Below are 14,011 nucleotides of genomic sequence, written 5' to 3' on the forward strand. Positions count from 1 at the left end.
TAAAGTATCCCAAAACACCAGAACATCCCGAAAATACGGCTACGGAAACAGCAACGCCGAGGAATATCCCGAAAAACCGGGATCCAGCCCCAACATGCGCAATTCCCAGCACAGCCCCACGGAAGGAGCCCTACAAGCAATCCATCAGTGAAACATCCCGAAAATAAAGACGGATTCCCATCACCGAGCCGGGAATTTTCACCCCATCCCACCCAATCCCTGCAGCTGGAGGGGGAACAAGGAATTCCTTGGAATATCGGCTCCAGCCGCTCCCCTCGAAGGGACGGCAGCTCCCAGGGGGGTCCCAGCTTCCCACGGGGATCCCTCGTGGGGAAACCGGGATGGGCGGGAGCTTCCATTGGGGTGGGAAAACCGGGACTGGAAGGGTTTGTCCCATTCCTCACTGGGATAACTGGGATTGGAAGGGTTCCTCACTGGGATAACCGGGATTGGAAGGGTTTGTCCCATTCCTCACTGGGATAACCGGGATTGGAAGGGTTCCTCACTGGGATAACCGGGATTGGAAGGGTTCCTCACTGGGATAATCGGGATTGGAAGGGTTTGTCCCATTCCTCATTGGGATAACCGGGATTGGAAGGGTTTGTCCCATTCCTCACTGGGATAACTGGGATTGGAAGGGTTCCTCACTGGGATAACTGGGATTGGAAGGGTTCCTCACTGGGATAACCAGGATTGGAAGGGTTTGTCCCATTCCTCACTGGGATAACTGGGATTGGAAGGGTTTGTCCCATTCCTCATCGGGATAACTGGGATTGGAAGGGTTTGTCTCATTCCTCACTGGGATAACCGGGATTGGAAGGGTTCCTCACTGGGATAACTGGGATTGGAAGGGTTTGTCCCATTCCTCACCGGGATAACCGGGATTGGAAGGGTTCCTCACCAGGAAGACCAGGATTGGAAGGGTTCCTCACCAGGAAGACCAGGATTGGAAGGGTTCCTCACTGGGATAACCGGGATTGGAAGGGTTCCTCACCGGGATAACCGGGATTGGAAGGGTTCCTCACTGGGATAACCGGGATTGGAAGGGTTCCTCACCGGGATAACCGGGATTGGAAGGGTTTGTCCCATTCCTCATCGGGATAACCGGGATTGGAAGGGTTCCTCACTGGGATAACCGGGATTGGAAGGGTTCCTCACTGGGATAACTGGGATTGGAAGGGTTCCTCACCGGGATAACCGGGATTGGAAGGGTTCCTCACCGGGATAACCGGGATTGGAAGGGTTCCTCACTGGGATAACCGGGATTGGAAGGATGAGGCTGTCGAGCTCACAAGGTCATGTTTGGAATGGCGAATCCAAAGAATTCCCAAAGGTTCCGGGTCAACGGGTGCCAAAACCGGCCGAAAGGGATGGAAAACCCTTCTCAATGCCAGAACTCCCAAAATTCCTGTCAGTTACATCGGGAATATTCTCGCCCTCACCTCTTCCCAATGCCAGGTTTCGATTGGATATGGAGGAGAAGGAAAAGAGGGAGGAGGAGAAGGAGGACAGGGAATGGATCCCTGCTTTCCCACTAAGAATTCCAGGATGGAAACTTTGGGAAGAGCAGCACCCAGGGAGCTGCGAGCGCTCTCCTTGCTCGGCTCTCCCGATGGATGCCGAGATTCCAGCCCCGAATTCCCCCGGCTCACAGGAAAATGTCGGAACTCCTCCAAGTCCAGGGGCCTTGGATAACGCCATCCTTGGGCTGTTCCGAACCCCGCTGCGGGGCTTGGAATGCCCAGATGGGAGGAATTCCGGAATCCCAGGCAGAGCTGTCCCCAGCAGCCTTTCCCAACTTCTCTGCCACTTCCCAATTCCTCTCCTTCATCTCTTCTATCTGGAAATGGGAATGGGAATGGCGAGGCAGGATCAACCCACCCCAACATTCCCTAAATTTTGGGAGAGGCGCTGGCTCAGTGTATGGAAGCTCCAGCTCCAGAAACCAAGCCAAGGCTTCGCCCAGCCAGAGCCAGCAATTCTCCTGGAACATTCCCGATGGGAAAGGACGGGAAACGCATTTAAGGCTCTCTTCATACACGTTCCCAGGGCACGGGGGGTTGCTTATGGATCGGGAGATTCCCACTCTGGAAGCATCCGAGTCCTCGGTGTCGATGCTGTGCCACGGATCGGAGGCTGCCGGAGAACGATTCGCTATTCCGGCCTTCAGGAAAAGCCAATCCCACTGGGATGAACCCAATCCCGCCAGGGTAGTCGGGAAAGGCCGCCCCCATTCCCAGAGGGATTTCAAGCCCTGTGGATGTGGCACCTGGGGACACGGATTGGTCTGGAAAGGCCTCGCATCCTAAAGGACTCCACGATTCCACGCGGGTTCTTTCCGTCCATACCGAGGACGGAAGGAGATCTCCCGATAAATCCAGCCCAGCCACTTCCTGGGATTTTCCAGGAGCATTCCCTGTCCTTTGGGAGCTCCAGAAAATCCCCAATCCCATCAAAATCCACCTGCCATTAAAAGCAGCAATTTCAGGCCCTCACAGCCATGGCCCAAACCAAGAGGCGCTTCCGGAACTCCGCGGAATCCCAGCAACCCGGCCAAAATCCCGGTTTTCTGCCGGGAGCGGTGTCCAGGAGCTGCTTCCAGGCTGGAAGGGCCCCGGGAGGATGCCGGGACACGCGGCACCGCAGGGCACGCGGCGTTCCCGGCCTGCTTGTCGGGAGCAATTCCCTCTGCCTTCGCAACGGCCCGGCTTCCCGGAGCGGCTCTTCCCAAAAACCATTCCCGAAACGTGGAGCAGAAGCCGAGGGCCGGGTGGTGTGGGAGGGGGGAAGAGCTCCGGGCCGCTTCCCGGCGGAGGGCGGCGCGGCGGGGAAGGGGTTAACAGACATATGCTGCATAATTAGGAGATGCATTAATGATTATGAATAGGAAAGCGCTCGGCGGAAGGCAAAAAAAAACCCCGGGAAGAGGGACAGGCACCCCTTTTCCTGGGATATTTTTGGTTTTCCGCGGGATCCGGGATGGCCGGGGAGAATTCCCGCTCCTCGGAACGGCGCCGCCGCTTCCAAGGGTAGCTCAAATTGGAATCTTTCATCCACCATCCATCAAACCCGGGCTGGAGATTTTGACAAACATTAAACACAGTAAGGAGGCAATTATGTATGCATGATTTAATCTGCAACTCATTAATATGCAAATGTATTCATATGTTAGTTACTAAATTAAAAATGCAAAGAAGCCCTTATGGTGATTCTCCAAATTTTTGCACAAACAGAACATTCCAAACGGGAGCAAAACGGGAAGTTTTGGGGGGAAACCTGCGGATTCCGGGAAATCTTTGGGAACCTGTTGCAACGGAGACGGCTCCGAAATATTCCCTTTCATGGCGAGGGAATGGGAAAATTGGGAATGAGACCAGAATCTCGGGAAGTCTTGGGAGATGTGCACTCATTATCCGACCGGCTGCATTCCGGAGCCGGCAACCGAAACCCGCCTGGTCATTTTTGAGGGATTGTGCTCCTTTTGGGAACGGCTCTGTGCCCATCCCAAGGCTCTCTGAACTCCCTTCCGCCCCCCTGGAATGGCAGGGATGCAACCTCCCCCCCCTCTGCCGGCACCCGAGCGGCTCCAGTGTTTAGGGAATCTTCTGGAAAGGTGGGAAAATCCAAGGGCTGAGGGCGGCCACAAAGTGCCTTTCATTCCCTCCCAGCTGCGCTTCCCAGCAGAACAGCCGTGCCAATGGAAGCAGCCATTTCTCCGGGAATATCGCCCCAGCTCCCACCCCCAGCAGGGAAGGCAAATAATTCGGGATGTTGCCAAGATCCCTGTCAGCCCCATTTCCATGGATAAGTCACTTCCGTCCCCACACGGCTCTGAGGCTGATCCCGGGAAGCCGGGAGCGAGCTGGGAGAGCCTTGGGAAGCTCCCAGGAGCCCCGAGCCGGGCTGGAATGCAGCCGGGCAGCGCGGAAGGGAATGGGGCCTCAGGCTCCCTCCGGAGCAGCGCTATCCCGCAATCCGTGTGGGATTGCCCGTGGCAAGTGCCCAGGGCCAGGCCGGACGGGGCCTGGAGCACCCCGGGATAGCAGAAGGTGTCCCTGCCCCCAGGAGGATCTTTGAAATCCCTTCCGACCCAAACCGTCCTGGGAGGCTGCGATTCCATGCCGTGATTCCAGGATCCCTCCGGAGAGGAACTCCTTCGTGATTCCTGGATTCCGAGCGCTTCGAGGACCGGGAAAGAGCATCCACTGCTCCGATTTGCCCGATTGCAGTGGGAAAAGCGGGGAGCCAAAGGGAAAACCAACAGCAAGGGGCCCAGCTGTTGGGATTTAAATGGAATTTCGGAAGCGATTCCGGATTTTTGGGTAGGCCGGGCCTGAAGCATCGCCGTTCCCGAATAAATTATCCCGCGTTCCACGGGATTTGTTCTTTTTACTGTCACAGGAAGCACATGTTGGAGGCAATCTGTTTCCTCATCCCAGCGCTTCCCTGGCTGCTCGGGAAGAAAAAACTCCCGGCACACTTTCCCCCGAGGAAGCAAGAGGTGATCATAAATATCCCGAAATAGCATCCGGCACATCCCGGCGCCGTTCACACTTCCCCAATGCCAAGGGAGGACTCGAAAAAAAATAATCCTAACAGATGCTCCGGGGTCAGCGAGGGAAGCGCGTGCTTCCCGCAAAAACACCCTCCGCAGAATCCCAAATGAACCGGGAAAGGCCGCCCGTGCCGGAGGGGCTCGGGAGAGCACCGGGAAAACGCACCGGGAATTGGGGCAGAGACGCTCCGGCAGCTGGGAACGGGATGGAGAGGGGGAATGGGATGGGGAGGGGATGGGATGGAGAGGGAATGGGATGGGGAGGGGGAATGGGATGGAGAGGGGATGGGATGGAGAGGGAATGGGATGGAGAGGGAATGGGATGGAGAGGGGGAATGGGATGGAGAGGGGATGGGATGGAGAGAGAATGGGATGGGGAGGGGGAATGGGATGGAGAGGGAATGGGATGGAGAGAGAATGGGATGGAGAGGGGGAATGGGATGGAGAGGGAATGGGATGGAGAGAGAATGGGATGGGGAGGGGGAATGGGATGGAGAGGGAATGGGATGGAGAGAGAATGGGATGGAGAGGGAATGGGATGGAGAGGGAGAATGGGATGGAGAGGGAATGGGATGGAGAGGGGATGGGATGGAGAGGGGGAATGGGATGGAGAGGGGGAATGGGATGGGGAGGGGGAATGGGATGGAGAGGGAATGGGATGGAGAGAGAATGGGATGGAGAGGGGGAATGGGATGGAGAGGGGATGGGATGGAGAGGGGGAATGGGATGGGGAGGGGATGGGATGGAGAGGGGGAATGGGATGGAGAGGGGATGGGATGGAGAGGGGGAATGGGATGGGGAGGGGGAATGGGATGGAGAGGGAATGGGATGGAGAGGGGGAATGGGATGGGGAGGGGGAATGGGATGGAGAGGGAATGGGATGGGGAGGGGGAATGGGAGCTGCTCCAGTTCCCATCCTGCTCCTGCCCCTAATCCTGCTTCTAATCCTAGTTCTGTTCCTGGTCCTAATCCCAGTCTGAATCCCAGTTCTGCTCCTGCTTCCAACTCCCATCCTGCTCCTGGTGCTAATCCTGGTCCTAATTCCAGTTCTGCTCCTGCTCCTAATCCTCATCCCGGGTCAGCTCCCACTCCCGGTGTGGCTCCCGCTTCCAGGCCCTCTCCCAGTCCCGTTCCCAGCTCTGCTCCCGTTCCTGCAAACCTTCCCCAAAATTCCCAAATGAGCAAAGCCCCGCTGGCTGCGGGGAGACCTCGGAGCCTTCTCCAGAGCCTGAAGGGGCTCCAGGAGAGCTGGGGAGGGGCGGGACACAGGGAATGGCTTCCCACTGGGAAAGAGCAGGGATGGGTGGGATACTGGGAAGGGCTTCTCTGTTCCAGGGAAATTCCTTCCTCAGCATCCCGCTCTCCCACCCTGATCCCAGCATGTCCGATCCGTCCTGAAAGGGAAGGAACCCTTCAAGGAATCCATTGATTGGGATCCAGTCAATCAGGAGCCGTCCTATCCCAAATCCATGGGAAAAGCCTGAGCCGAGGTAGGAATTAATATCCTTCATGAAGCACGGGGTTCTCCACTCGGGAAACTCAGCGTAATTCCCGAAGGAAAATGGGATTATCAAGAACCAGAGCAATAAATCATGGAAAACTGGGGATGGGATTCCTATGGATTGCAAGCGTTCTTAATTGGACTTAATTAATATTTCTTTCTAGCAAAGGGATTTCCTGGACCCCTCTTTCATCCCAAGGAACCAACCCCATTCCCACTGAGCTGCTTTCCCTCCAAATTTCCAAGAACTTCCTTAAAAGCATTCCCGAGAAGCTCCCGGCTGGCATTCTGCAGGAATTTTTTGGGCAAGTCCTTCCTGAAAGCTCGTGCACTTCCCATGGCGCGCTGAAGAGGGAGTCTCTGTCCCAGCTAAACCAAATCCCACTAATCCCTCGCCGCAAAAACTCCGGGATTACAGGCAGACGGATTTCTTGGGAATCCACAATACTCCACTATCCCAAAGTGGGTCAGTTTCCCAGGAAAACCCACCCATCCACTGGAGCATCCGCATCTCTTCCCAGGGGCTCTTCCTTGCTGCAGCCATCCCGTGCCTTCAAATTCCCTAAATTGCTGTAACTGGAATTTCCAGACCTTTTCATCTCCCTTAAAATGACTCCACTGGGAGGGGCCTCCAGGCTTTCCCTCCCGTTTTCCCTCTTTTCCTTGGATCTGTCCCCAGGAAGTCCCACGGACACTTCACCCCATCCCAGTGCTCCTCAAGGACTGGGATCGCCCCCCCTGCGCCCTCCCTCGGCTGGATTTTAGGGAAAGGGCAGCTCTGGAGCAGGATTCCCGGGGAAGCGGTCACGGCACCGGAGCTCAGGGAGCAGCAGCCGGACGAAGCACACGGCGGGATTTGGGAACTGTGGGATTGTCCTGGCAGGGCCGGGAGCTGGATCCCTGCGGATCCTTTCCACGACTCTCGGGAAGCTCCCAGCAGAACCAGCATGGAGCAACACTCCCCAAAACGCTGAGCAGTTGGGGCTGGAGGATCCGGGAGCAGCGATCCCACGCCTCCCTCCCGGGAATGCGCCGGATAAAGCCGGTCCCAGCACCCGGAGCGCTCCCAGGGAGAGCGGGAAAGCGGGAAAACCGCCCGGGGGCTGAGGGACACAGCCACAGCAAGTTTGGGATCCCACGCGGGGATTGCAGCGAATCCTGGCCTGGCATCCCTCCCCGAATCCACCTGGAATTCCGGATTTTCCGGCCAGTTGCTTCCATTGTTTACTGCGCTCGTTTATTCCCGCTCATCCTTGGAATTGCCACGAGCCAGCGCCGAAGGAGTCCCCGAGAACCGCCGCGTTCCACCCCGTGCTCCCGGCACAAACCCCACCCTCCACATCCCCCTTTCCCCAGAAACCCGGGAATATTCCCAGCCCGTCCACCGAGGACGCCCGTCCATTCCTGTCTCCAAACGAAATCCCACGTTCCAGAGGTGATTCCAGCATCTAGGAAGAACAAACACCCCAACCCCCTCCATTTGCACTTAAAGTCCCAGTTCCCACCAGAAGCAGGGAACGCCTTCCTGCACCCGGCAGGACCCGGATTTTCATCCCTGAATTCCTACAAGAACCAATTCCGTGGCATTCGAGTACCCAGGAACGGCTTCCATACCGGAATTCCCGTGCCATTGGCTGACGAAATAATTCCAAGGATTTCGAGTTCCCATTGAAGGCGAAGCACTGAGGGAAAGAAATCCCAAACACACGGTGGGATTTCATTTTGAATGAAAAGAATTCCTATTAATTAATCAATCAATCAATCAATCAATCTTATTAATTTATTTGGGCTTTCCCTTGAGAATTCCCGGATTTTAGCCACTGGAAAAAGATGTGGGATTAATGGGAGCAGGGTTTGATGAATCCCTGGGATTAAATGAGGATGCTGATGTGTATTTTCCCCTTTTTAATTACACTTTGTTAATTAGAAAGCGGTTATTAACGAGAAGAATTTAGCCCAGCCACTCCAAGAACTTCGTCATTGTTTCGATTCCAGATTCCCGTTTCCCAGCTGCAAATTTCCCTGGATTTGGGATAACACCGTCCAATACATTTGATTAATTTTTATCTCCTCTGATATTAATTAATTATCTATTTTCTGTGATTAATTGCTGCTAATAACCAGATCTGGAGCTCAAATAAAAGGATTTCTCCGGGAGGAAAGGGAAAATTCCCCCCCCCCCCCGAGGGGTTGATTTGATACCGCTATCAACATGATATGCAAATGAGGCTGGTATCGATATCAGAATGATATGCAAATGAAGCCATCGATACCGACATGATATGCAAATGAGGCTGAACGTACTTCTAAAGTGATAAAGAAACAGAACTGGAATTACACAAATCCAACAAAATGCACTTTTCCGCCCTAATTTGGTGCCGTAGCGACCGAAATGTCGGATGTTTTCCTGCCCAGCCTCGCTTTTCCACGGATTTTAATGGATTTGAAAGGATGTCAAGCACCTCAGCGCAGCTTTTTTGGGAAAAATCCCACAAGGAACGCACGAACTCGTCCAAAAGATGAAATGAACGGAATCGTTATTTGGACCACGGAACAAAGGAGCCCGCGGAAGCAAAGCAAGGCAGCAACTCCTGACGGAAAACCACGAGAATTCCAGGAAAACACGGAAAAACGAGCCGGACGGTGCCTGGAATCCCCGCCAAACGGAGGGATCGGCGATATTCCCAAAATTCGGGGGCAACAGCGGCATTAAGGAGCCTCTGGCAACACCTGGCTGGCAGCGCTTGGCAGCCGGAACCCCCGGCCCTGCCGGAATCCTGCTGGGATCCGGGAGCCGCCCTCCCGCACGCCGGCCCATTCCCGGCAATTCCCGGTCCGTCCTTCCCGCCGCAGATCCGTCGGTCGGCCCCGCGAAGGAGCCCAACGTTCCTTACCTTTTCCCGAGCCTCATCCCCTGGGAATGGGCTCCTGCCATCCCTGATCCCAAACAAAGCTCCCGAGCAGCCGCGGTACTTACGGAGGAGGGCAAACCCGGAGGAACTTTCCGAACTTTCTTTGTCTGAACTTCTGGAAGGAAGGGAGAAAAAGGGGGATTAGACATCGGGATTTGGGTGGGACGGAAGGGGTTTTTCCCAAAGGTTTTCCCTGTGCCCACAGGGATGTCGCCGCAGTAAAGGAGTAACACTGGAGAATAAAGAATTCCAAGGATAAAGGGTTGGGATGTGATTTCTGGTGGAACTCGGGGAATTAAAACTTGGATTTGGTGCTGCAGGCTCGGGAAAAAAAAGGGAATCTGGAAGGCTGGATAAGCCCGGAGGAACGGCCCAGGAGAGGGCTCCGTGTGCTGCTTCCCAAACATCCTGCAGCAGGATGAGGTGGGATGGGGGGAAACAGGGAATCACTCAGCCCCAGAGGAGCCGCGCAGGGGCCGCCGGCAGACACTGCCCCCGGCGTACTGGGAGCACTGGGAGCACTGGGAGCACTGGGAGCACTGGGAGCACTGGGAGCAGGATAAAGGGATGGGAACTGGGAATGACTGTCCACGGGGGAGCCGTGCAGGGGTCTCTGGGGTACTGGGAGCACTGGGAGCACGGGAAGCGGGATAAAGGGATGGGAACTGGGAATGACTACCCACGGGGGAGCTGTGCAGGGGTCTCTGGGGTACTGGGAGCACTGGGAGCACTGGGAGCAGGATAAAGGGATGGGAACAGGGAATGACTACCCACGGGGAAGCCGTGCAGGGGTCTCTGGGGTACTGGGAGCACTGGGAGCACTGGGAGCACTGGGAGCACTGGGAGCAGGATAAAGGGATGGGAACTGGGAATGACTACCCACGGGGGAGCCGTGCAGGGGTCTCTGGGGTACTGGGAGCACTGGGAGCACTGGGAGCACTGGGAGTGGGATAAAGGGATGGGAACTGGGAATGACTACCCACAGGGGAGCCATGCAGGGGTCTCTGGGGTACTGGGAGCACTGGGAGCACTGGGAGCGGGATAAAGGGATGGGAACTGGGAATGACTACCCATGGGGGAGCCGTGCAGGGGTCTCTGGGGTACTGGGAGCACTGGGAGCACTGGGAGTGGGATAAAGGGATGGGAACAGGGAATGACTACCCACGGGGAAGCCGTGCAGGGGTCTCTGGGGTACTGGGAGCACGGGAAGCGGGATAAAGGCGGCAGGGATGGGAACTGGGAATGACTCACCCATGGAGGAGCCGTGCAGGGGTCTCCGGCGGGCGCTGCCGGCGTACTGGTAGTACTGGGAGCCCGGCTTGCTGGGGGACAGCGCCCCGGGGGTGGCCAGCTCCATGTCCCCTCCGAGCAGGCTCTGCTGCGGGGACAGACACACAGAGCTGTGGGCAAGGCCGGCCCCGAATCCGCACTTCCCTCATCATTAGCTCCTTCCCAGCCCTAAAAATAACCCGGGAATGAGCGCTCGGGAGCGCGGAGCAGGCGGCGAGCGCCTGGCGCCGCGTTAAAGGAGACACCACCGCAATTCCCACTCAGGGAGCGGCGCCCAAAGGCCGGGAAAAGGAGGAATCCCGCGCTCCTTCCCAGCGCCGGGAATTGCGGCGCCCGGGAAAGTTTGGGAGCTCTGCCGGGGCGCTCGGAGGGAATTGTGCTGCTGGGATTTCCGAGCAGTGAAATGCCGGCCGCCGAACCCCCCAAAATCCTCCCTGGGGAGAAGGAGGCTCCGCTGCCTCGGGAAAAGGATGCGGGGAGGAAACGCATCAGGGCTTCGGCCGCGGTAACGCGGATGGGAAAGGCACGGACGAGGATCTAAAGCCTGAAAGAGGTGTGAGGTGCAGCAAGCAGAGCTGTGATACGGCAAACGGAGACCGGCTCATATGGATAATGCATTGAATGCATACTGTACTGCTTGTGGAGCTAGAGATAAGGTGTTATAGATAAGGTATTAGTGTATCGTATAGATAATGTATTGAATGCATACTGTACTGCTTGTGGGGTGTTATAGATAAGGTGTTAGAGATAAGGTATTAGTGTATCATATAGATAATGCATTGAATGCATACTGTACTGCTTGTAGGGTGTTATAGATAAGGTATTAGAGATAAGGTATTAAATAGTGTATCATATAGATAATGTATTAGATGTATGCTGTACTATGGATAAGGTGTTAGAGATAAGGTATTAGTGTATCGTATAGATAATGCATTGAATGCATACTGTACTGCTTGTGGGGTTAGAGATAAGGTGTTATAGATAAGGTATTAAATAGTGTATCATATAGATAATGTATTAGATGTATGCTGTACTATGGATAAGGTGTTAGAGATAAGGTATTAGTGTATCATATAGATAATGTATTAGATGTATGCTGTACTATGGATAAGGTGTTAGAGATAAGGTATTAGTGTATCGTATAGATAATGTATTAAATGCATACTGTACTGTGGGTAAGGTGTTAGAGATAAGGTGTTAGTGTATCATATAGATAATGTATCAGCTGCATACTGTACTGTGGGTAAGGTGTTACAGATAAGGTGTTAGTGTATCATATAGATAATGTATCAGCTGCATACTGTACTGTGGGTAAGGTGTTATGGATAATGTATTAGGTATCTATAATGTACTAAATAATGTGTTAGAGATAACGTATGGAATAGTGTATCATATAGATAATGTATTAAATGCATCCTGTTCTATGTATAATGTATTAGAGATAATGCATGGAATAGTGTATCATATAGATAATGTATTAAATGCATCCTGTTCTATGTATAATGTATTAGAGATAATGCATGGAATAGTGTATCATATAGATAATGTATTAAATAGGTAATGTGTGAATGTATGAAAGAGTGTATCATGTAATGCATTAAATGCATACTGTACTAGGGATAATGCATTACAGATAATATATTAGATACCCATAAAGTATTAAATAGCTAATGTATGAAATACAATGTATTATAGTGTGTTAAATAGTGTATCATATAGACAATGTATTAAATAGGTAATGTGTTAAACAGATACTGTGTTAGAGATCATGTATTAAGTAGTGTATCATATAGATAATGTATTAAATGCATGCTGGACTATGGATAAGGTATTATAGACAATGTATTAAATAGTGAATTTTATACATAATGTATTAAATAGATCATGTATTAATGTATTTTATATGCAATGTATTAAATAGATAATGGCCTATATATAATGTATTAGATATCTATAATGGATTAAATATCAAATGTGTTCAATAGCATGTCTTATAGATAATGTATTACTGGTGTATTATATATAATATATTAATATAAAATGTACTCTGTATAATGTATTAAATATTCTAATGTATTAGCTATACAGTGCATTACCTGGAATGTATTTATTATCCATCATGTATTTAATACATAATGTATTAAATATCTACAATGTACTAATATGTAAGGTATTATATCTACAACATCTTAAATAGATAATGTATCATACATAATGTGCTAAATATAATCTTTTCCATGTACAGAATGTATTAAATATCTAGAATGGATTCATGTACAACGTATGAAATATCCATGGTGCATGATATAGATAATGTATTTTATCTCTAATGTACTCACAGATGGGGCATGAATACACAATGTATAGCACATACAATGTATTGAACATACAATGTGTTACATACTGATCGTGTGTTACATGTTATGTATTAAACAGAAGGTCTTAAACACCTATCATGTATTATGTATTATACATTAAATAGAATGTATTAAACACCTATCATGCATTATATATTAAATAGAAGGTATTAAATGCCTATTATGCATTATATATTGTACAGAATGTATATATATTAAACAGAATGTGTTAAACACCTATCATGTATTATATATATTAAATAGAAGGTATTAAATGCCTATAATGTATTATACATATTAAATAGAATGTGTTAAACACCTATCATGTATTATATATATTAAATAGAATGCATTAAACACCTACCATGTATTTTATATATATATATTAAATAGAATGTATTAAACACCTATCATGTATTATGTACTATATATCATATATTAAATAGAATGTATATATACTAAATAGAATGTCTTAAACACCTATAATGTATTATATATATTAAATAGAAGGTATTAAATGCCTATAATGTATTATATATTATATATTAAGTAGAATGTATATATATTAAATAGAAGGTCTTAAACACCTATAATGTATTATATATTATGTATTAAATAGAATGTATATATATTAAATAGAAGGTCTTAAACACCTATAATGTGTTATATATATTAAATAGAATGTATTAAACACCTATAATGTATTATATATATATTAAATAGAAGGTATTAAACACCTATAATGTGTTGTATATATATTAAATAGAAGGTATTAAACACCTATAATGTGTTGTATATATATTAAACAGAGTGCATTAAGCACCTGTAATGTATTATATATTAAATAGAATGTATATATATTAAATAGAAGGTATTAAACACCTATAATGTATTATATATGTATTAAATAGAATGTATTAAACACCTATCATGTATTTTATATATATATTAAATAGAATGTACTAAACGCCTATAATGTGTTATATATATAAAATAGAATGCATTAAACACCTAAAATGTACTTTATATATATATGAAATAGAATGCATTAAATACCTGCAGTGTGTTAAATACCTAGGATGTGTTACACAGGTAAGAAGGATCGAACACACAACCTAGTCAGCCAATCCAAGGAATGCAATATCCAATTCCAAAGCGCGGCACATGGAACGCACGGAGTCCAGCCCGTGCTCAACGCCCACAGGGCACCGGGGATGGCAAACCCGACCTACAGCACACGGAACGCACGGAGTCACGGACACCGAGCCACCGGAGGCCGGGGAGAAAAGCCGCGGAGCCGCATCGCGCACAGCGGAGCCACCCCAAAACGACACCCAGCACCCAAAGCGCTCCGGCCGGCCCCGAGCTGCGGCCGAGCCGGGCCCGCCCGGGCCGT

At 50.3% G+C, this 14,011-nt stretch overlaps 1 protein-coding gene across 13 annotated transcripts in view; it reads right to left on the reverse strand.

The window, feature by feature from the left end:
- The window catches only part of TCF4 (transcription factor 4), a 166,562-nt gene that overhangs the window by 74,958 nt on the left and 77,593 nt on the right, over positions 1-14,011 (reverse strand). For 9 of the 13 annotated variants that reach the window (XM_082302048.1, XM_082302054.1, XM_082302056.1 and 6 more), the window contains 2 exons: positions 10,220-10,346; positions 9,034-9,083 (listed from right to left, as the gene is read on the reverse strand). In XM_082302048.1, the coding sequence (XP_082158174.1) occupies positions 9,034-9,083; positions 10,220-10,346 (177 nt within the window). The remainder of the gene's footprint in view (positions 1-9,033; positions 9,084-10,219; positions 10,347-14,011) is intronic. The other 4 variants (XM_082302055.1, XM_082302049.1, XM_082302052.1 and 1 more) reach the window with 2 other exon arrangements.

Source organism: Coloeus monedula, assembly GCF_965178545.1.
Source record: "Coloeus monedula genome assembly, chromosome: Z".
NCBI lineage: Eukaryota > Metazoa > Chordata > Aves > Passeriformes > Corvidae > Coloeus > Coloeus monedula.